General features: G+C 50.6%; 1 protein-coding gene across 2 annotated transcripts; it reads left to right on the forward strand.

The window, feature by feature from the left end:
• Positions 1-1,628: 1,628 nt before the first annotated feature.
• sertad4 (SERTA domain containing 4) lies at positions 1,629-12,091 on the forward strand. 2 transcript variants are annotated; one of them, XM_048974431.1, is made up of 4 exons: positions 1,629-2,318; positions 9,915-10,094; positions 10,307-10,422; positions 10,499-12,091. In XM_048974431.1, exons 2-4 carry the CDS (start codon positions 9,932-9,934, stop codon positions 11,120-11,122), a joined length of 903 nt encoding a protein of 300 aa, XP_048830388.1. In that variant the 5' UTR covers positions 1,629-2,318; positions 9,915-9,931; the 3' UTR covers positions 11,123-12,091. The 2 variants fall into 2 exon arrangements, with proteins under 2 accessions (XP_048830388.1, XP_048830389.1); XM_048974432.1 differs by lacking the exon at positions 1,629-2,318 and adding an exon at positions 9,349-9,613.
• The last annotated feature ends 10,368 nt before the right edge of the window (positions 12,092-22,459 follow it).

The raw sequence follows: 22,459 nt of genomic DNA on the forward strand, positions 1-22,459 counted from the left end.
ACAGGACGCCTTTGGGAGCTCCGACGTGACAGCACCCCCCCGCGGCTGGCTTGGGATGTTGCCGAGACATTTCTAACTGTAACTATGTTCCCATCACCCCACTGGATTCGCCCAAGGGCAGCAGTGATGGGGGATGGTGGCTGGGGGTGGTAGCTGGATTAAATATGAGTGTGGTGTCCCTGCAACATCAAGCTTATTGAGGATCATGGTGTAAGATCCCAGCTTCCGCCACAGACAGGCATACCCCCCAGGGATAATTACAATGGGGAGAGGGGGGCTTTATTCCGCTCACTTTCCTGCTGATCATAAAGCAGAACAAAACATACGATGTTGGGTTTTTACAGCCAGTAACTTAAGAGGCCTTCATCTATCACTAGTGAGATGGGTTGGCATAGCAGAAGCTCACCAGACCGCCCTTATAGAGTAAGTGTAGCTCCACACACACACACACACACACACACACACACACAGAAAAGAGCAGTGTCAATGCCCAGGCTTAGCCTGAGCCCCTCCCCAGCACAGCGAAAACACAGACAGGGTTTGGCATCGCCGCACCCCCAGCACCTCTCACCCCGAAGCTGTACATCCACATTAAGCGCATGCCAGCGTTTGATGTTAACTGCGCGGTTTTTCCACCTCAGAGAAAAATCTTATCAGGCATTTGCAGCGGATCAGGTACAGAATTCCAGTCTTCCAACATGCTAGTGACTACAGTATAAGCAGCTGCAGCTATACAGAAACATAATGTAAAGCTAGACAGACCAACCGCTGTGTGAAAACCAGACGGTTATGGGTTTAGAGCCCATTCAGTGACGGCTGATGACTCCAGAATAACCCCAACCTACATGCCAGTGGAGATGGTAATTTGCACCCTAGAACAACTTAGATGCATCATAAGACTGTCAGTACTGTTTCTGAATAATTATCCTCGGGAACCAAACAAAACAAAAAAGCTGACACTCTGTAATTACGCATCGGACTGAAGCAGATGCGCGCGGACGGACACCCATCAACAAGAACAACGGAGCATTAGCTCATCCATACACAAGCCCCACCAGGCTGTATATATGTGCACAAGCGCGTTAAAGACAACAGATGGCGCCAGAGCTGCGCCCTATAGCTGTGAAATCCCGCTAACCTGACGAAAAACAGACATATCCCTCCATAGAGAGGCAAGATGTCATATAGCTATTACATATAAGAGAATGTGGACAAAGGCAGTCATATCCAACAGCATTTCTGCAGTTTATGCAGTACTTAAACATATCAAAACGTTTGAAATCATATATTCCTTTAACAGATTATTGCTTGTCATAAACAATTAGTTCATTGATCGTCACAACTATTCCTCTTGTACAGTGAAACTTTCTCTTAAATAATAGTTTTTTTACTAAAGACTCAGTGTCACTAATATTGTCAGTTATTGTAGCCAATCTGAAAAGCGAGGATGCGTTTGAAAATGATTTTGCACCTTTGCTTTCGTACCTCTCCAAAGCTAAGCAGAGTTATTTAAACCCCATTTTCCAATGGTCAGTCCTCTCCGCCATCTGGAAAAGTAATAGGAGAGGGAGGAGATCAGTGAAAGGAAGGGGGGGGGATCTATGGTTTTGGCCCAGATGTGTGAAGGTCTGTCTTCGAGCCCTACAGGGCTGTGTTTTTTTGGATCTTGCAGCCAATGCGAAAAAAAGGTAATAATGAGCGGGGCCAGCGAGCACGAATTGGCAGCGCTCCCGAAGCTGCTCTGAATAGGAAGCGAAGAGCAGCATGCACGCCGGAGAAAGGCTGGAAAAAGCGAGTCGACGTCGGATCAAAGGGGGAAATGCATAACAGATGCCCGAGTGCGCTCCCTCCCCTCGCCTCCGTGTCGGTCACACGTAAAATCCGTCCCCAGCCTGAAAGCGGTCCAGCGGGGGACTACCAGCGGAGGGGATGGGACGCGGCTCGCCTCCCCTCCTAACGTGCACGGCTGTCACTGCGAGCGGCGGACCCGCGGCATCGTACCACCTTTTTTATCTTTTTTTTTTTTTTTGCGGATTGCCCGTGGAGTCTCTCCGTCTCCAGAGGGGTTGGGGGAAGCGGCTGGATGGACGCAAGCAAACACGGCTTTGTTTGAGCTGTAACGCACGGTGAGCCGCTCTCCGGAGCCCGTGCTGTCCGTTGCGTTGCAGGATCGGGGTCTCCGACCAGCCCCCCGTCGCTCTGCGCGGACACCGCGCACATTAAACCGAGTGGATGCGGAGCGGAGCGCAGCGCTGCGCACCAATGATCGCCTTCGCTGCGTGAAGGGGAACCAAGGCGCTATATCCACACCATTCAAGGTAAGGCGCTTTTGTGCCTAAGGGACATACCCTTATCTCCTATGTTATCCTATTGTCGTATTTGTGGACTTTGTCTTACCTGCAATGATTTGATGCTTTGTGCCTATTTACATGATATATAGTATATAAAAATGCAACCAATTTGGTTCTCATTAAAAGAAAAAAATCAACCTCATCATAAAGACAAAATTAAAAGGGATACTTAAACCGGAGATTATTTATTGTCTGTTGGTTTGTGGCGTTATTTTGAACTGAAATCCACGCTTCGGTGTAAATGCGGGCGAGAACGGCTTCTGCTACCTGAATCAAAAGAAACTGTTCCGAAGATTTCCCTCCAAGACCATTTGTGATTAAAAGCTACGGTAAATTACGCCTTCCACTGCTTTCTTTGATTCCGGAGACAAAATGTCGCATATTGACTGATAATTTAAATAGTTTTTAAGTTTTTAGTGCGCGTTTCGTTTGAGATTTTTTAAAGCGATTAATGTGCGCAAAACTAATAAAACGCAGCTTCTCTCCCTGTTTGTGATGTAGAAAGACAGGTGATATAATAATGGCTGTTAGTGCCACGGGGGGGTGGGGGGTCACAGGTGTGGTAGGCAAGGGGAAACGTCCCATCATCTGCCCAGAACGTGAAGACGTGACCGCTGCGGAGCCGGGAGATCAGCATTCAGGGCGGAAACTTCGGGGCACCTTCTAACAACTTCTGCGCAAATGTTGGCGCTTTAAGTTCAATAGGGTGACGTCGCCTTCTGACATTATGCACAATGCCAACCTGCAGCACCAAAACTATTCATCTCACCCCAGTGTATCGCCATTCCCCTGTAGGGCTGCCATTAATCACCCTGCGTCGGGCTCTTTTTTCCCCCATTACCGCGTCTTCCTTCCAATTTCAGAGGTGATATTTTGCGGGCGACTCCTCCCCAGCTTCTAATCAAACCCGGAGGCTCCTGAGATGTGCTCACACACCCTAATGACCTCTTAGACTTGCGGCGGAGGTGCGTGTCGGAGGGGCGAGGCAGCGCAGGCGGATCCTGGCGTCGGCTAACAGCTCCAGGTCCTCTCACATGTCCAAGCAGATAGAGCAATCTGCTCTTGTTTAAACACTGGCAGCTTTTCAACGGGACTTTCGGGGCGGAGGAAGAAAGAGCTTCCCTTTACTCCCATGTCTCTCTGTCACACGCACACACTCTGGGGTCTTTTTGTGGAATAGCGTGCATTAGCCCTGCAGACCTGTATTATGGCTGGACGCGGATCGACAGTGTTTCCCTGCCAGGAACATCTGGAGTCGCTCGCCAGGAATTCCAACCTTGGTCGTGCGTTTCCCTTAGAAGGAGAACAGCGAGAGGCGGAACCGCAAGAGTCCGGCAGGGCCGGGGGGGGGGGAATGGGGGTGGGACCGGGAACATGCCAAAGAGCTGTTGTGGGTTGTCCTTTGGGGATGGGATATGTTTGGATGCCGTGGTCCAACGAGGATGTGTTCTCTAGTGTTTATTTGTCCATGGTAACCCCCCCCCCCCAATTTTCTACTTTCTGTGGTGGATTGAAACATGACGCATCCAAAGATGCGTCCCTGGGAAAGGCAGCCCTCCCCCAGAAGCAGCAAAGGGGTTGTCACTACACTGCCACCAAGGTGTGTGTGGGGGGCGAGTATGTTCATTCATACTTTAGAAATTCCTACTCATAGATACTTGCCACCCCGGATGGAGGGGGGGTCCACCACAGCTAGCTGTTTGACAGGAATCCATCACGCTCTGAGTCATTAGCAGTCACACTGGAAGAGACTGATGCAATGCAGGCGTGACGTCATCTCACCCCCATTGGATTCCACCAAGCATCCCGTGGAAATTCTGGACCCGCGGAGCACCAACCATGACCTTGGGGGGGGGGGGGGGGGGGGGGGGGTCTGGGAGAGAATGGGAAGCATTCAGCAGCCTCATGCTGGGTCAGGCTAGTGTCCCCCCTCATCTCACATTCAGCAGCCTCATGCTGGGTCAGGCTAGTGTCCCCCCTCATCTCACATTCAGCAGCCTCATGCTGGGTCAGGCTAGTGTCCCCCCTCATCTCACATTCAGCAGCATCCTCCCCCCCCCAAGTCTGTCGAGGCTCAGATTCCGTTTTCCAGAATGATCCACTGCTTACAACGTTCCAACACAATATACATGCCCCATCCCCGCCCACCAGCACCCACGATGCACGTTACCGACACAGTGTCCAATTCACAGTCCGCAGCTCACGAGTGTCTGGGCTCATTACTTCAGGTTCCTGCCGCAGCATGTAGAGCCACCCAACCGGATCATGGCACCAGCCTGAGCCTGAGCCTGAGCCTGAGCCTGAGCCTGAGCCTGAGCCTGGCACTGAGCTGCGCTATCAGACACAGCAGGGGTCACGTGACCAGCTACAGGATCTACTGGGAGTGTCACCATCTCACCGAAATATTTAACCAGCTAACCAAATCCCAAATCTGCAACTCTGCTGCCAGCACTGTGTTCCAAGGTTAAGGGTCAAAGAGGAGTTTTGGAATCCAGTCATTCCTCCCCACCCAGTGCTAACAAGTAAAGCCCCGGGCGTCTCCATTTACTAGCAAACTCAAGTTCCCCAGAGGTTTCAGCCAGCAGAGAGCTAAAAAAAATATCAAAACCGACCCGCAGATACATTTTTCATGGCACGCACTTAAATTAGCGCTTGCTGGAGTGCCTTTGTGAGGCCGAATTAGCCCGGCTGCTAAATCGGAAACGAGGTGAAGGCGGGGCAATTAGAAAATAATGCCTCGTTAGTGCTTTTATTGGAGAGGTCATAAAAGTCAGCGGTCTTTAACGAGACGGTGACAGCTGGTAGAAAGAGCGGCCTCTTTGCACGGGGTTCGATGTGCGTTTGGATGCACGCTCCGTTACTGGGGAAGCTGACAGAGCGGGTCGTCATCGAGAGTTACGAGCAGGAAGCTAATTGTTTGCCATTTTTTTCCCTTCGACTCTTGGCGTATGTGCTGAGCAGTACCAGCCCTGTTTTACAGTCCTGGCTTTGGCCCCTCATTCACCCCCCACCCTGCCCTGCCTCCCCCCCCCCCCCCCCCCCCCCCAGCCCCACAAGAACCAATGGGTGGCGCTGTTTGTTACATGATTCAGACGAACGCAAGCAAGGCCTTAAACACTGACAGTATGTTGGAGCAGAACAAGTTTGTCAAGCAGAGTGAGGTCATTCAGCAGGTGAGGCTAAAACAGTGAGAAAATTGCAATCGTAAAATCTGCCAGGTGAGCTTAAGTCATTTAATACAATGAATCATTATCGCACGTGTTTGTTTTCTGGTCAAAGTACTTTTTCCTTTTGTGATAGGCGATGCAGACTGCTTAGCGTTGAGGGCCACGGGGACCAGTAAGGCATTGTGGAAATTCTGGAACTATCGGGGAGCGGGAGAAACTTTGTGGCGGATTGCGAAGCGGATCGCTGTCTCTGCGGAGCCGGTGATTCCTGCGAGGCTGTGTTGTGATGTCTGCTAACGAGGCAGCCGGGGTTCCCTGCTGCTGACAGGAATACTGGGACGCCTTCATCGGCTTCCCGCGTAATGAAGCTGCTGCCTCCGCACTCACCGCCGACAGTCTCCCAGAGGCTCCGGCACGTTCCGCCGGGGCGGCCGCACACGGGGGGCGGGGGCGAGAGGGGGCTGGCGTCCCTTCTGGCAAAATCTCGACGTTGATGAATCGGGGGGCAGGAAGGGGGGTGTACTCTTTCATGTGTCGCTGCCTGAGTACAAGTACGGTGAGCGTTGACTGGGGGTGGAAGCGGGGGGGCTCCCCTAGAATTCAAAGTGTACCCCCCCACATGTACCTGAAGTAGAGTAAGGTGCCGCAGGGCTATGGAGTATCACCCATCAATCAAACCAAAGGCACGTTTGGCAGAGGTACGCCCACCCCCCTTCCTGAGAAGGCCCCCCCTCCCAGTCCCATCCGGCTCTCCGGCTGCTGAAACAGACAAGGCGGTGGGCAGGGTTTTCCAATATGGCCACCGTTGGCTTTGCCGCATAGAAATGATGCCTGGCCTCACTGCAGCATGCAGTCATGCTGGAGCAGGTGCTGCCCGGAAAAGCCCAGAGCGGGGTCCCTGTGCGACCTAGCAGCCCCCACCCTGGTTGTGATTTGCGACCCACAGACCGACAGATTGTTCCAGAAGGACTCGGTGTGTCGGGAAAAGCATTTGGCTAAGACATACAAGCTACAAGTTGGAGTTAAGAGCCCAGAGGGACAGTTCTGAAAAGCGAGGTCGTTGTAATTCTGTCATAGGTGTGTTTGCGTTTTACCACACGTGTGAAGCGATTTCACCACGTTGTTTGGGCGATTTTTTCTTTCCTACAACTTCATTAAATTACCGGTTTATGTGCTTTAAGTGGCTTGGGGTTGGGGATTCAGTCAGCGGTACCTGACCTGCGTGTGTGTGGCCTGACCCTAGAGGGTCCCCCCTACCCACCGCCTGGAGGAGCCCCCCAGCATAAAGGTTAAGTGCTGTTAGTGTCAGTCAAAGCCACATGAATCAGGTTGCTGTTTATTAACGGGCCAAAGCAGCAGGGTGTGGCTTGTGTGTATATTACATTTTGGGGACCATTATTTCAGTCCCCACAAAGGGATACTCAATTTAATAAAAATCTGTGACTGCAATGAAAAAAACTCAGAATTCCAAACTCTTGCATTTTGTTTGGTTACTTATGGTTAAGGTTAGGGCTGGGTAGGCATTAAGGTTGCCATTGTAGATTTTGTCCATAGAAATGAATGGACGGTTCCCACAAATGTATAGATACAAACACTTGTGTGTGTGTGTTTGTGTGTGCGTATGTGTGTGCATACGTGTGTATGTGTGTGTGTGTTGGGGGGGATGTTTACATTCTCCCTTCTCTCCAAAGGTGTTCTGCATTTTCTCCAGACTACGTTCAGTCATTCTTATTAAAACACAGATAAGAGCCCCACCTCCTGAACACGGACCCGGGCCGCATGCTAAGCGTGTCCCTTGCGGTGGCCCAGGGAACAGGGACGGCTTTGCCTGACGACTATAGAGAGGGAGTTCAGCCCAATCCACCGTTAGCCAAAACACGGTGATATAGTTCAGCCCTTCTTGCTATGGTGTACAATTCACTGAGTGACTGTATCAGTGCCATGTTTAACCGCGCTCCATGCTGGGTACAGTGATGGAAGTTTCCGGACTCCGCCACACGCAGGGTGTTAAAAGGTGACTTGGCTTGAATCAGTTGTGTGGTTTGCTTGCCATACCAGTAAGGCATCTACGTCTGTGTACTGCAGACCCTGGGTCACAGGCTCTGTGTGTGTGTTTGTGTCCCTCAGATGTGCAACTCCCACCCTAAAATCATGGTCTTAGACGCCTAATTCGGATCACAACCAGTCCCAGGACCGGAGCACCTCAGAGTGTCACAGAGGCGCGAGACAGATCCTTCACCTGCAGGAGAACACAGGTTTACTTTTGGGAAGGTGACCTTTGGTTCAAGAATGCCCCCCCAGCACCCCCTCCTGCCACAGCTAAGCGTAACAGTGTGTTTGTGTGTGTGGGTGTGAGAGAGACAGTGTGTGGTCTGAATACAGCGTAGGGCCCCCACCTTCAATCAGAGCAGCTCGCTTCCCACGCACTGCACCTTGCCTCAGGCCCAGACAGCAGCGCCCCCTGGTGGGTTCGTGCCTCCACACCACAATTAACTCCTTGCCATCAAAGAGAATGGGAAAGTGGGAGACCGGCAGCTCCTGGGAGGGAGCTAGGGAGATGAGAGGAGCAGGAGGAGCGGGTGGGGCTGCACCCCCCACCCCCAGCCCACTCACCGACAGAGGCGTTCTGCCACGGAGAGCGTGTGCTCTCCACTGGGACCGAGACGGAGAGAATGAGACAGTGAAGCCCTCGGGGAGACCCCCCCCTTTCATTCTTCTCTCTCCTTGCCCCCCCTCCTCACTCCGCCACCCCCACTCTCTGAAGAACAAGAAGTTTTGCTCTACATGTAGGGAAGCGAGCAGATATTTCATTATTTTTTTTCTCCCCCAACTGCGAGCTGTCTGCTGTGGCGTCACATTTAATAGCCTGGGAAGGATGTCAGCATCTCAGGGAGAAGGCGGATAAAAGCGGAGCGGAGAGGAGAGGGGCACACTGCGGGGGGGGGGGGGGGGGCGTCCTCGGGGACGAGGCGGGATGACGCGGAGACAGCCAGCCGCGAGAGGACAGGGACTTTATATAATTATCTGCTGGCGCTCCTGCAGTTTGGTGAGACGAAAGTTAATTAGGGTGGGATGGCCCTCCAAGGCGGGGGGGGGGGGGGGGAGATGGGGGGGGCAGGGGGAGTGTGTAAACCTTTCCGGACGAGTAGTTATCCAGGCAGGTTGGGCAGATTGACAGCTGCTCTCTCTCCCTCTCTCTCCAACTCCGATGTAATGCCTTTCCCTCTGGCATTCCGGCGTCCGGATCATCTTCATTCGACACCACATGTGGGAACCTCCCCCCCCCCCCCCCCCCCCCCCAAAAAAGAAAAGGCTGGGGTTAAACCCTCAGCAGAGGGAGGGGATGAGCAGCTGGCAGAGGGACCTGGGGGGGCACTGAAATGCTATGGCCTGCTGGTGCTAACATTAAATGGGGCAGAGGACAGCACGACCAGCATGTTGTGGGCTCCGGTCCCTGTGTCACCGCGCCCTTGGGAGTCGCTTCTGCAGACATTAGCATGGCATGACATTAGCTGAAACGGGAAAGAGAAGCATGGAATGGCAAGCTAGGGTGGGAAACATCTAACATCTGTGCTAAGAAACTGCGGCGCTGCTGTATGATTGGGGGGAGCACACAGAAACAGCTGGGCTGCAGGTGGAGTTCATACAGCAGTTTCCAGGTTTCAGGAGCGGGAATGCCAGCCTGGAATGCCACACTCTACGCCAGTCCATGACAGAGTCCACCCTGTCTGGGGTGCCTTTCCATGGCCAAAATTAAACCCGGCTTTTTTAAGTGTATCTGTGCTCAGGACTCTTTCGGGGGGGGGGGGGGGGGGGGTGGGCCGGGGGGGGGGTGTGCTTTGCCTGAATGTCTGCAGACCATGCATTCTGGGGTCACCCTGGGGCTGCAGACGGGTCTGTTTACTCTCACTCCGTGGGATTATTATAATTGCTGTCATCTCAATGGCTGCTTTTGCATTCGCGCAATTATTCCAGCCCCCAGTACATGCCGAGATGACCCACTAGAACCGCATATAGGCGGAGGGAGGAAGACGTCCCTGCTGACTCCAGAGCTGAAGCATGCATCAGCCGAGCAGCACCTAAAGTGGCTGTGAGGTAGCTGTGTGCCCATGATGCCACTGTTCTACACTCATATGCCACACAGGACAGGAGCGAATGTAACAGAAAGCAACGTACAAGAATGTAACCAAGGAAAGTGCCTGAGAAACATGATATATGGATACGTGTGTCTTTTTTACATCTCTTAATAAAACGTAAATTTAATACCTAGATGCCTTGCTGGTCAGACTTCTTACAACAGTGTATACCCTGAGGGGGCGCAATTATCATGGCTAATGTGATATCCCCCCCCCCACCCTTCCCACCTGTCTTTAATGGGACACCCCCCCAAATGCAGACACGAGTGAGTGAGAGATGACCCTGGTCCTGTCCATGAATCCATTCTGTGACCACGCCGCCTGTGAGGAGGAGTCCACCCTCCCACAGTACCAGCCCATCTGGGAGTCTGAGCACTGCAGCAAGAGCTGTGTCTCCAGCCCCTCGCCACCAGGAGGCGCCGTGGAGCAGCTTGCCGAAGGTAGGCCTGAGCCGGATCCACGGCACTGTCCCTTTTCTAACCGAATCCTGAGTATCCCTCGGGTGTCCCAGGGAAAGGTCCGGTTCTGGAATTCAGTGCTGTCTTGTTATCTTGACCGGGAATCCCGCCTCTGTGAAACGTAGATGGCCGTGGGAGTCCCAAACACAGAATTCACATGTTTTAATTTCACAATTTATCACATTTTTTCCCAGAGCCTCACTGCAGAAGACCACCCGATCATGTGGTGGCCTCGAGGATCGCCTACTTTAAAAGAAAATATGTGGAGGAGGACCAGCCTCCCTTCAGCTTCAGAGGCTACTGTCAGACCGTGAGTGCCCCGCCCACAGGCCTAGGCTTAGTGCTTAGTCCGTTCCTAGTGCTGAGTTTCCCTGTGTGGCCTGCAGGTGGCACCAGTGCTGGAAGAGCGTGCACATGTGCTGCGCCTGTCCCTGGAGAAGATGCGCTTTATCGACGACCCCGAGGCCTTCCTGCGACGCTCAGTGCTTGTCAACAACCTGCTGCGCCGGCTTCGCGCGGAGATCCTGCTGCAGAGTGAGTGGTGCCTCCCACCAGGCCCCGCCCCCACCTGCCCCTGGGAGGCCCCTCCGGGGCCCTACCGCAAGCGCTTCCGGCTAATCCGCGGGGAGGCCCCAGAATGCCTGCAGACCTGCTGCTGCTTCTGTGGGGGGCGCTATCTGCGCTTGCCATTCTCCGTCTATGAAGACACGGCCACCTCATCTTCCTCCTCCTCCTCCTCCTCCTCGTCATCATCCTCCACCTCCTACGCCTCATCCTTCTGCACGTCCTCCTCCCCTTCCTTTCCCCAGCTCCTCCCCACGGATAGCAGGAAGACCCATCTGGACTCCTTGTATCCTGGGCTGGACCTGCCCGAGGCAGGCAGCACTGAGGGGCCTGCGGACCCCAAAGAGCGGCCGAGGTTGCGTGAAAGGGAGCGGCCCAAGGCGGGGCATTCACGCTGGGGCGAGCTCGGACCTGAGCCGGGGGTCCAGGAGAGCAGGAGACTGTGAAGCAGAGAGAGCGAGAGGGAGGGGCCTGGGGGGGTCCGCCAGCACGCCGAGGGGCAGCCAGAACCAGCTGAGGTTTTTCACTTGTGACGATTGGGCAGGTCCGGCACGGCCCGTTTGGACTGAGGTCCATTTCCGCATCTTCATCTGCCCGCTCTCCTGGTCTTTCCCATGCAGCCGTCCCATTTGTCCAGATTGACAAACACATGGTGCCTTAATTTTATAAATGTTTTTTTGTTTCTGATCTTGTACCTAAACCGTCTATAATTTCATGAAAATTACTTTTGAGACCCCCCCCCCAGCTCAGCAGGGGGTCCTGGGGGGTGTCACCCCACTGGCCATCACCTACAGGGGGTGCTGCTGTCTAGGCCCGAGGCGAGGTGCAGAATGACATAATTCAGACATGATGACATAATTTGGACATGATGACATAATTTGGACATGATTCATGCCCCACCCAGAATGAAGGACCCTAATACGCTGTTTGTGAAAAAGACTACCTGCCCCCCCTCCCCACCTCCCAGGAGAATTTCACAGCCCGAGGGCGACATGCACCCTGCCTGAAGCGAGGAGTCAGGTGACCCAGCTGGCCCCCTGTCCTACCTGGTGACTGCTGGATTTCTCCCCCTCGCGACCAAATCGCATCTCCAGAGACATTATCTGTTGAATAGCTACCATTCTGACGAAGTGCAGGCGAAAGAACCTTCCGGAAAGACTGTATTAATTTTGTGAATTTTCCTTCAGTAGTTTAAATTTGCTTTGATTTATCGAGAGCTTTCTAGAATCAGATGACAACGAAACCCAGGCAGGGAGCGACACTGCAGCAGGTTTGGATATAAGCGCTCAGAAGCACAAAGGTTTGCTTTTTCTTAAAGGGACGGTGGTTAGAAGTGAACCCACTTTGATCAGGTGTTCTGTGTGATGTTTTTGTGACAATTGTAAAAATTATAATGAATAAAATGTTATCACATGTGTCCATCCCTACCTGTGTGACAGTACACCAGGTCCTCCAGTGCAGAAAAGCTGTACTCTTACTGACCCGGAAACAGTAACAACCTGTGTGACCCTTGACCTTTAGCAGGCTTCAGCCCACTTTAGCAGGCTGACAGGAGCAGGGATTTTTGTTTCTCTTCTCTCTTTAGGTCTGACGTGGTGACAATTTGGCTCAATAGAATCCAGACCAGAAAACATTGCTCCAAAAAAGGATGTGTTCAGCATAACTCCCAGCTAAAGGACGCGGGCCAGAGTCCCCAGATCTGCTTCTGAATGTGTTACCCGTCTTCGTCCCTGAATCTTAATCGATTTGGTGAAAAAGACTCCAGATTTAGTTAGAGGCATGGTGAAGCTCAGACATGCCAAGTCAAACCAGAGTGAAAGCAGGTCATGTTGGATAACCAAGCACACGGAGAGAGGTAATCGGTTTGGGTTCAGAATCGCGGTGGCGTGTTGCTGTACATAAATTCGGCCAGCTTATGCACCCCCCCCCCCCCACCCCCGCCAAGCCCCCCAACACCATGCCAGGGCTCGTTAATCTTCCCGCACATGAGCAATCACGCCCTCCCCCCTGCTTCCTCCTTGGCAGCACCTTTATCTCTATGGAAACGGCATTTAGTGGCCGCAAATGCTAGGGGCTTACAGTGCCTATGAGGGCATGTGGGAGGCGGGCGTGCCTACAGCACCTCGTCAGGGCCCTTAAGTCTGGGGGCCCCTGGGCCACACAGCACTGCATAGGGGCCCAACCCTGCCCCAAACAAACCACTGTAGTACCATGGTGGGTGGGGGGGCAGAAATATAAACGATGAGCACATCGCTCGCTTTGGTGACCGACATCGTACCGACAGCATTCCCAACGGTACTCGCCCCAGCGAGGAGTGTGAGGTCACAACAGCGCAGCTCCGCTGGGCACCGTCCTCCGCTGCTGGCAGATCATGGTCGTGCTCACTCGCTCTCTCTCTCTCTCCCCACTCCCCCAATCACTGTAGGCCCCGTCTCCTCCCCCCCCCCAGCTCAGGGGATCTGGCTTTTTTCGACTCACCAGACAGACTGCGGTGAGGGGAGCTGTCATTTGTCAACAAGGAACTTTGGCAGCTCCTGGTTTCCATGGGAACAGTCTGTTGCCGAGGAATGGTTTTGCATCTCAAGGCCCCACAATTGGCTGCGTCGCCTCGCGGGTCTGCCCGCGTAATGCCCGTCACCTTGGCTTTGAAGAGAGAGGACCAGCTTCTGCGGGAATCAGGCCCCTCGTTTCCCACGACAAAGCTGACGTTTTTCTCTGGCTAATGCAGACGTGGTTTTATTTTTAAACCTCTATAATGTCTGCTTACAGTGACAAGTAGGAAGACAGCAGTCAAAGGGAAAAGCACCCTAGGCACACCTCACCACCCGCAACCCCCCCACCCAAACGGGAAATCGCCTTAAGTTTGTGGCCCCCCCCATCAGACAGCCACGTACGTTGCCTACTGGGTTGATCGGCATTGGACACCGGTTCACCGTCACCTGTTTTCATCCCTCGCACTGCCAGAGGTCCCTGACTGGATGGTCTCGCCATCCCACGCTGCAATACATCCACTGCCATTTTTGTACAAAGTCATTTAACTGCTTAGCCAGTTCCTCAGAGCTCATTACGATCCAGTGGATGACGGCAGGACATTAGGTTAGGCTGCACACTGACGGGGCTGTGAGCCAGCAATCTTCCAGATGCATACTCGCGGTCACGCTTTTACCCACAACTCCGTGTCAGCCTGCATCTTTAGGGTGATGTGTGTGTGCGCACGCTATCCCCACGTCACCTAAGACCCGGTTACAAACATCTAGAAGACCTCTAGCTGGCAGGATGATGCGTGTCACCAAAGCTAGCCCATTAAGAGTTATCGTGTACGGATCTCCTCCCGATCTGTGACCCACAGTGAAGTTGCAGTGCCCCGGATTGATTTCCAGGAAGAACCACGCTACTTCACTTGATGCGTCCCGATGCCACATCCAGAGGAATAAGCAGCTGACACAGTCGTCCCCTGGGGTTTAAAGGCATCACTTTGCAATGGCAACCCCATCTGACACAGGGCTGCCTTCACGCTCTCAGGCGTGTGCCTTAAACGAAGGGATCGGGGCGGCGGGGGGGGGGGGGGGGGAATGCTATCTGTTGCAGAAGCCAAGCCCCCTCCCCACGTTCAAGCACATACACACAGCACCCTTCCAGCTGTGTGCAGATAAAATACAACACCCCTGTCTTCAAATCTTATCACGTACGATGGGATCCTAGGGATGCACCACACGGTAACGCGGAGTGACCGTAAGCCCCGGGCGGGTGTCCACGCAGGCGCCTGTCACAATAGACAAGCTCATCTCCTTCAGCTTTATGCCTCTTAACTGCGGTTATATAAGCATTTGGTGTGTTTATCAGGGGAGGGGGGGGGTGTAGTGGGGGTTATATATGCAAACACTGGGATCACAAAATGGAAAAAACAGCAGCTGCCATTATGGCTGTCGGGGTCGGCCAAAAGGGGATTGTGGCTAACGTCATGATCTGGGAGGGGGGCGAGACAGACCGTGACAGGGGCCTCGGAGCGCTGAGTGAGCCCGTGGGTCTCTCTCTCTCACCTGCCGGGATTCGAGAAGCCAAACACCTTGTTTGCTCTGAGCGCTTTTAGACATTTTAAAGGGATTGACAGCATATGTCATGCTTAGAGAAGAACCTCGCAGCCTAGTCAATAAAAAACAGGAATAAGTGTATGTATTAATCCCAACCCTCTCTCATGGGGGGCCGCTGTAAATAATCCCCCTCTTCCTTTTCTCAGAAAGCAAAGTGACTCAGACCAGTAATCGCAACACAGGTGCCAGTCAGATTTTACCCGGACACGACACAGAGGTGCATGGCATACATGCAAGTCAGACACGGTGGTGGATTTTCCATGAGAATTTTAAACGCATGTTTATCTGGAATGTTTTCAATCACCTCCAGATGTTTGGCTGGCCAATGGCGGGGGGGGGGGGGGGGTAAATGAGTATTACTGCTCACAGACGAACACGGCAGCAAGGCATGTTGGGAAAAGAGGTAAAGCAGGGAAGGGAGAAACTTTCACTTTACTTTTCAAAGCAAGTCCTTCTCTGTGTTCTGTGCCTGAGGTTACTTTCAGGTTATATAACGTGGGGGGGGGAGTGCTAAAACTGAATGTTTTATTACCGTTTCCACCCCCCTACCCATTTCCCCTCGGGCTGAACCGAACTTCACGTTCGCTAATCCCCCACTGGTGTCACTGTGAAGCTCTGCACTACCCCAGAAAGCCGCTGTCCGATCATCTCCAAGAGGATCACTGCCTACCTCTCATTCACCAGGCCTCAGTCACCACAGGGCACCTTCACACGCAGCCCGAGAGCTGCAGGGTGCGCACCCAAAGTGAACGTCCACAGCCAGGCAGACCAGCCTGTCAGGGTATTACCCTGGATGGATGGATGGATGGATGTTATTACCAATATAGCTTTCATGTAAGACGTGTACAGACCGAGTGGCATGTGACATCAGAGACATAATGAGGTGCACTGGAGGATCGGGACTCGCCCTCATTAGTGTGCTTTAACTAGATGAACGGGGAGTCTGCTGATTCTATGCTAGAGCCATTCCGTCATAAACAGTCGCCTCAAATGATCCAGGAACAGCCCCAGAAAAATAAAGGACCATGGAACATTAAAGCAGAGCGTCTGTCCCTTTGCCTGACATTTTCAAGTTGCGACAACTGAAACGATTCTAACTGCGTCTGTATCTCACCGGGACTTCATATGAACATCCAAACTAGATTTTTTTTTAAATCCTGTTGACATTTGCACAACATTGTCTTCAAAATGATGGTTATTACGATAAAATGGCACCTTGAAGTAATTTGCTTATTTTATTGTTATGGTGAGAACAGGGGGCGTGGTCTTTCACAGGTGCACCACTATAGTCACAGAAAGCAGTGCTTGTTATTCACTTATCCAGCTAATTCAATATTCAATGGCCTCCTTGAGTCTGCCCTCGGGAAGGGGGTGGGGGGGGAGTCCCTCAGCACTACAATTTGGCGAACACCCTAGGGTGACATTATTGAAAATTGTCACCCAAAATGAAGCTGGGAGATTTAGGGTATTTTTATTTGTTTCACCTGTTTTTTTGCCAATTTTTGCCATAGCACCTCTGCCACACCGCTCAACACCAGGCACAGCTCTACCGCCTCTCAACACCAGGCACAGCTCTACTGCCGCACAGCTCTACCGCCGCTCAACACCAGGCACAGCTCTACCGCCGCTCAACACCAGGCACAGCTCTACCGCCGCTCAACACCAGGCACAGCTCTACCGCCGCTCAACACCTGGCACAGCATTACCACCGCTCTTTTCCCAAAAACTTTCTACAATTGACAGGAATTACTATATAGGGGATTATGAGATACTGGCGGTTAAGTTGGTCTAAGAGGAGTGGTGACACTGGCTGAAGGGCATCTCCTCCATCTGAAAGGATCATAAAAATCGAAGGGGCATCAACTACCATTTTCGGTGATTAAAAACGAAAACATGATTATTTATGGAATAAAACGCTTTTCTGGAGCTGCTGTTGTCCATTGCAGTGCAAACCTGAGCTGAAACCAGTGACATAGGCTAACCAGCAGATCCTGCAAGGGCTGTCGATCTGTGCTCTCCAGTGGTGTTGCATGAGGGGAGTCTCCAGGATTGGATGAAGTGAGAGAGAAGCAGTCTAAGGTTTCCCTGCCCTGGACTGGTTTCAGGCGTCATCCGCATCCCATGTTCTCTGAATGGGGTCCTTGTTTGATGTTCCCTCTAGGGAGAACATGTCTTACAGGTGTCCCATTACTTCCCAATATATCACTCCTCTCCTCAGGCTGTGTCCTGACCCACAGTGAGGAGCAGTCGTCTGGCCTAACCACCCCCCCAGGGAGGCACACCCTGATGTGACCGCAGGAGCAAACAGCACAAGGGCTCCCCCTGTTCTCCATGCCCGCTACATGGAGGGACCGTTTCCCCCTGCCAGCCGTTCTCTCACTCCTGCTTCCTCCTAAGAGCTTTCGCTTACCAGTCTGCTGGACGGTGTGTGGCTCAGCCACTTTTAATCATCAGAAGGTCGTTGGTGCAAATCCCGGGGCTAGCAGACCGATTCCACTGTTGGGCCCTCAAACAAGGTCCTTAACCCCCGACGGGCCTGGCGGCTCTGCACACTAGCTCACCCTGTACTCATACCCCTCGCATCACTCTTACCTGTGCCAGTGCGTGTGCGTCTCATAGGGGAGCCAGATGGGACATGTGAAAAGAAGCATTCCAATATACCTGCAAAAATAACAAAGCGTCAATTCATTTTCAGGGCAATCAAGAAAAGTCATTAACACAAGGACTGCTGCAATACCAAAGTATCACCAACTCTGCTTCCATGGCCTGACGTGTACATAACTAATCATAGAAACTGTGGCGTGATACTCACTGTCACAATTACTCGAATAAACTGTATTATTAAAAAGAATCAAAATTTTAGTTCTGATTACTCAGCAATACGGCACATAGTACTTCACATTAAAAGTGAATGAAAGTACAGTCGTCTGTCAGTATTGCCAAATATTGTATTCAAGGTACAGCACAGCACGACTGCAATGCAAATCCATTTCAAAGAAGACTTTTGGGTTTGACGGACTCATCAAATACTGCAAGGTTAGCCATAGATACCTGCAATTTAATCTTTCCTACACTGTCGTTGTCATCAATTTGACTTAAATTATTTTGCTTAAATTTACTTTCTCTGATTCCTATATGCCAAAAAAAATTCTGCTAAAATGAAAAGTTAGCCCCATCGCTTAGCCGCATCATTTTTACATAATACCGTACATATAGCTAACCAATTATTATTAACTATTTTTGTCAACATATTGCGTATTAAGGTTGAATTATACTGGGAAAAGTTCACACTGCGATATTGTACGTTTTTGCAGTTATCTAGGAGCTGAATTATGGCTGTAGACCGGGTACGGCTGTAACACATTTTGTTTTACCACCTATAACTCACTGAATTTTTGAGATAGTTTTTAAATTTTTATAAAAAAGTACTCACGTTTGTTTACTACAAACTGCACCAAGTCAAACCTCTGCCAGAATATCACGGACCTCGTGAGTTCATGACAAATCCATGGTTTTCCTTTGTAACAACCTACCCCACTACCAGGGTAGCTTGTAACACTTGCTGGGGTAAGTTGTAACAGTTAGACAAAAGAAGCAAAAATATTGGCCAATACTGGCTATATGCTTCAAAAAGAGGTTTATTGAAATAAGCGAACAATCCAGAACAATGTCTCTGTGACTGACCATAACTCAGATCCACTAGTCTGCTAGAACAAACTTCCTTAATGGTATGTATGCTTCATTAACACTCCACAACAATGCATCTATGCAAAACACATGTGAGTCTAATAAAAATAATGTGTGTGTGTGTATTCTTAATCATGTCACAATGCTGACAAATTAATCTTGGTAACCCCGGAGTACAGGCTTGGTGGGCCCAGAGACTGTCAGTCCATAATGCAGTTCTGCTGCCTGAGTCAAATATTCTGCCAGCACCTTCTCCTGCACCTCAGAGAAAACTTTGCTGCTGCTGTGGTAACCTACTCAGAGAAGATCACTGGACCCCTGTGGCCTGTACTACGAAGCGGGGTTACTGGTCAGATTTAAGGTAGTCTGGGCAAAATGTAAGATAACGAATATGAAGTCCATTTAAACTGCGGTACCTTAAATCCGACAAGTTACCCCGATAAGCCAGGAACCCCGCTTCGTAGTACAGACCACAGATGTCGCTCGGCTTCTGCAGTGATTTGCAGTATCTGCTCAACGTTACGTGGTAGATCCTACAGTATGTGCCTTCACAACTGACCTGACTGACTTGCCCTTCTTTGTGACCTCATCCGATGCCTTTGTCTTTCCTTTCCACTGTCTAGGCATTCTGTAAAATTATTTAAACCAAGAAAGTGTCATTAGTTGTATGTAAGGGGATGGCTGTAATGCTTTTTAAAGACGAGTTACAACCCACCCACCCCTCTTAGCTATTGTTTAACTAGCTATAGTAGAATAGTGGTTTGAAATTAGCAGGGGAAAATACATCAGTTTACCTGAGAAACTACAATTTAATCTTATTTAAGTCATATGATTTTATCTGCAATAGTACAAATACTAAACAAAATATAGTCATGGTCAAAAAAATTATTCTTACCTCAGAATCTGTTTTGTATTTGTAAAATCTGCATGTAGCTGTTTCCAGCCCTGACGTCCATCATGTGGGTTTAGGGAGGAAGTATGTAAACACTGACATGATTAAATGACTCATCCTATCCCTGACTGCTGGAACTGGTGGTGTTACAACCACGGCCGGTCTCCCCTATACCCAAATACAACTTATTATCCAACAAGAGAATCTGTCAGATAAGTCAGTGATACCTTGAATAGCGCCAGCAGACACAAAGCAGAGCCAACAAATCACTTACTTCTGCTCAATATCGTCTCTATGGAATACAAAGTATTTACATAGAGCGGAAAAGAAAGAAATTTTCGTGACCAGCTCTTGTTCGCTTTTCCCCTCTTCTCCTCCTTTTTAATTTCTCACAAACGCGCTACGCCATGTACATGTATGGGCCCTGTTAAAGGCGATGGCTGATAAGTCCGCTTTCCCATGACTGAGTAAAAATGTTTCACCGCAACTAAATAATGGTTTGAACCCAACAGACTATCGCCATCCTTGCGATGTGACAATGTCATGTCGATATTACTATCACTCCTCGGCCAAGGCTCGCGGTGGGTAGCGCTGTCCCCGCACACTTACGCGAATCGAAGCGCCTAAACCGGTGCTTATCAACATCGTTTGTTTAGTTCAGTTTTCACCAGCTCGCGACCCGATACCAACCACGGATTTAAATTAACGCCGTGATCCAGCGCGCTCCGCATGTACGCCAATCAACGCCTGTCGCGCGAATCTGATTGGATGTGCCAGAGCGTCTGTGGTTTGGTTTTTGTGAAATCTGATCGTAGATCAGTATAAGAGCTTGCTGGTTTGAGAACGCTTACATATTCAATTCTGCCTTGCGACACTTGCCGCGACCCAAACTGACCAACTGTGTGACAGAGCGTATACACTATTTGCAATGTATATTATATACGATTACTCAATGAATCTTCAAATTATTCGGTAGATAACTGGATAATTCATACTGTCAGCCTTATTGTGTACACACACACACACACTCATTACCAATTTGCCCCATGTCGCAAAACTCATATCCATTCAGTTTCTGAGATACCGTCTGGCACCAGCAACTATATATCACATTCAACGGCACTAAACTAGCCTTTCCTCCCAGTACTGGTGTTTGATGTGAACATTGACTGAAGCTCCTGACCTGTATCAGCATGATTAGATATTTGCATCAATGGCAGATGAACAGGTGTACCTAATAAAATGGCCAGTGAGTGTGTATGTGTCTGTGTATTTATATTATGTAATATATTTATTACATTATACTATTACAGACATTTATGAATAGGCAGCTAAAGGATTCACCCCCATCTTAGTGTGCAAGCCAACCATCAGACAAGACTTGGGCAATAATCAATCATATCTACTGATTACTCGTTATGTTCAAACAGATTTAAAAGCTGATTGGGGCAAGATGAGGTGTTCTTCAGTGGGGTAGGACACTGCTCTTGTGGTTGGGGGGTTCAAATCCTCTGGTCAGAAGACAGAATTCACCATTGGGCCCTTAAGCAAGGCCTTTAATCCTCAAGTGCCCCAGGTACTGGCTGACCTGCTCTCTCAACTGTATGTCCCTTTGGATAAAAGCGTCTGGTAAATCGAATGTAATTCGGCTAAACTGTATCTCAAAATAAAACTGGACCTGTAAGCTCTGGGAGGCAGTATTCAGGCTGGCTGGAGTATCCACACAGATGACTGGCCCACGCGCTTTCTGTGGGTGGGTGGGAAGCTACATACACAAGGACATTGTGACATCTGGGTGCTTAGTTGGTCATTTTTATTCCAAACCCACCTACGATTTTTATCCGTTTATTCAGCTGGATGATTTGACCGAAGCAGTTCGGACGAAACAGTATTCCTGAGAGGTTCTGCCGGCTAGGTTCTTCCCAGGATTCAAGCCAACAACCTGCAGGTTGTGAACTACTAAGTGTCTGACTGCTAAAGGTAAGCTATTTAAAGGTATTTGATACTTACAGTATGCCCCCCCAAAGTCTCCCCAAAATGTCGACGCACTCACCAGCCTGCAAGGCGACTCACAGCCTCTTCAGTCGAATGAACCAATTTGGACAGAACTGGGAAATAGGTACAGGAACCTTGAGCAGCTCACACAGGAGAGATGGAGGTTCAATGCCCACATTTCTTTTCATCTGTCAGGAAAGTGTGAAAACCGCATTTCATTAATACACCCTGATACACCAGCACAGACCATGAAGACGCTCGAAAGCGTCACAGTCATCCAGTAGGGGGCTGTTTAGAGGAACCATTGAGACACCAATGCAGAGCAGCTCCTGCACACCCCCCTGGGGAAACAGATAGAGAATTGGCAGGGAGGTGCTGTGGACGAGCAGGTATGTAGGGTAATTAGAGCGTTTGGGTAGGTGGGTCGCTCCGCCTCCTCTAGCAGGTGCCAGGTTCCACTGGACAATGTTGAATTTGCATACAGACGGGAGGGGGGTCACACCTCCAGCCAGCCTGCTGAGGGATTTTCTGTGCCTCACACCCCTGCTCACCTTCTGTGAGGCAGGACACCCCCCAGGGGCTAATCTTCAGCATGGATGCCCACCCCACCCCCCCCACACACACACATACTCTGTATCTCCATTCAATCAGCACAGCTGGACATTCAGACAGAGGTAAACGTGAACAGCTCAGCTTTCAGGAGAAACGGAGAGAATGTCTCTGTGGAGCTTCTCGCAGATCCTCTGTGAGCCTGCAGAGCTTTGCCGTCTGCCGGTGGTCAGCCAACGGACATCATCCCAACCTGCGCAGAAACTATAGGTCGTTATTTGTCTATTTATATTGTGAATACAATCCAGGTTTTCCCAGTTCTGAGGATGATGCATTATCCTTTGCTTTATGCCCCCGTATTTGTCAAAGTGTCCACAGAATAAATCTTAAATGTCTGGTGCCAATCGGCAGCAAGCACAGGCAAATTGGTATTTATCACTCGTGCGTATGAACAGCCGGAAGAAGTGAACGTTGATAAATCTCACGCATTTTAAATGTGACTGAGTACACGGCAAGATTAATTAAAATTAAACAAAAAGCCCCCACGGAACCACATATGGACATATAAC

This window comes from Brienomyrus brachyistius, chromosome 14 (genome assembly GCF_023856365.1).
Source record: "Brienomyrus brachyistius isolate T26 chromosome 14, BBRACH_0.4, whole genome shotgun sequence".
Lineage (NCBI taxonomy): Eukaryota > Metazoa > Chordata > Actinopteri > Osteoglossiformes > Mormyridae > Brienomyrus > Brienomyrus brachyistius.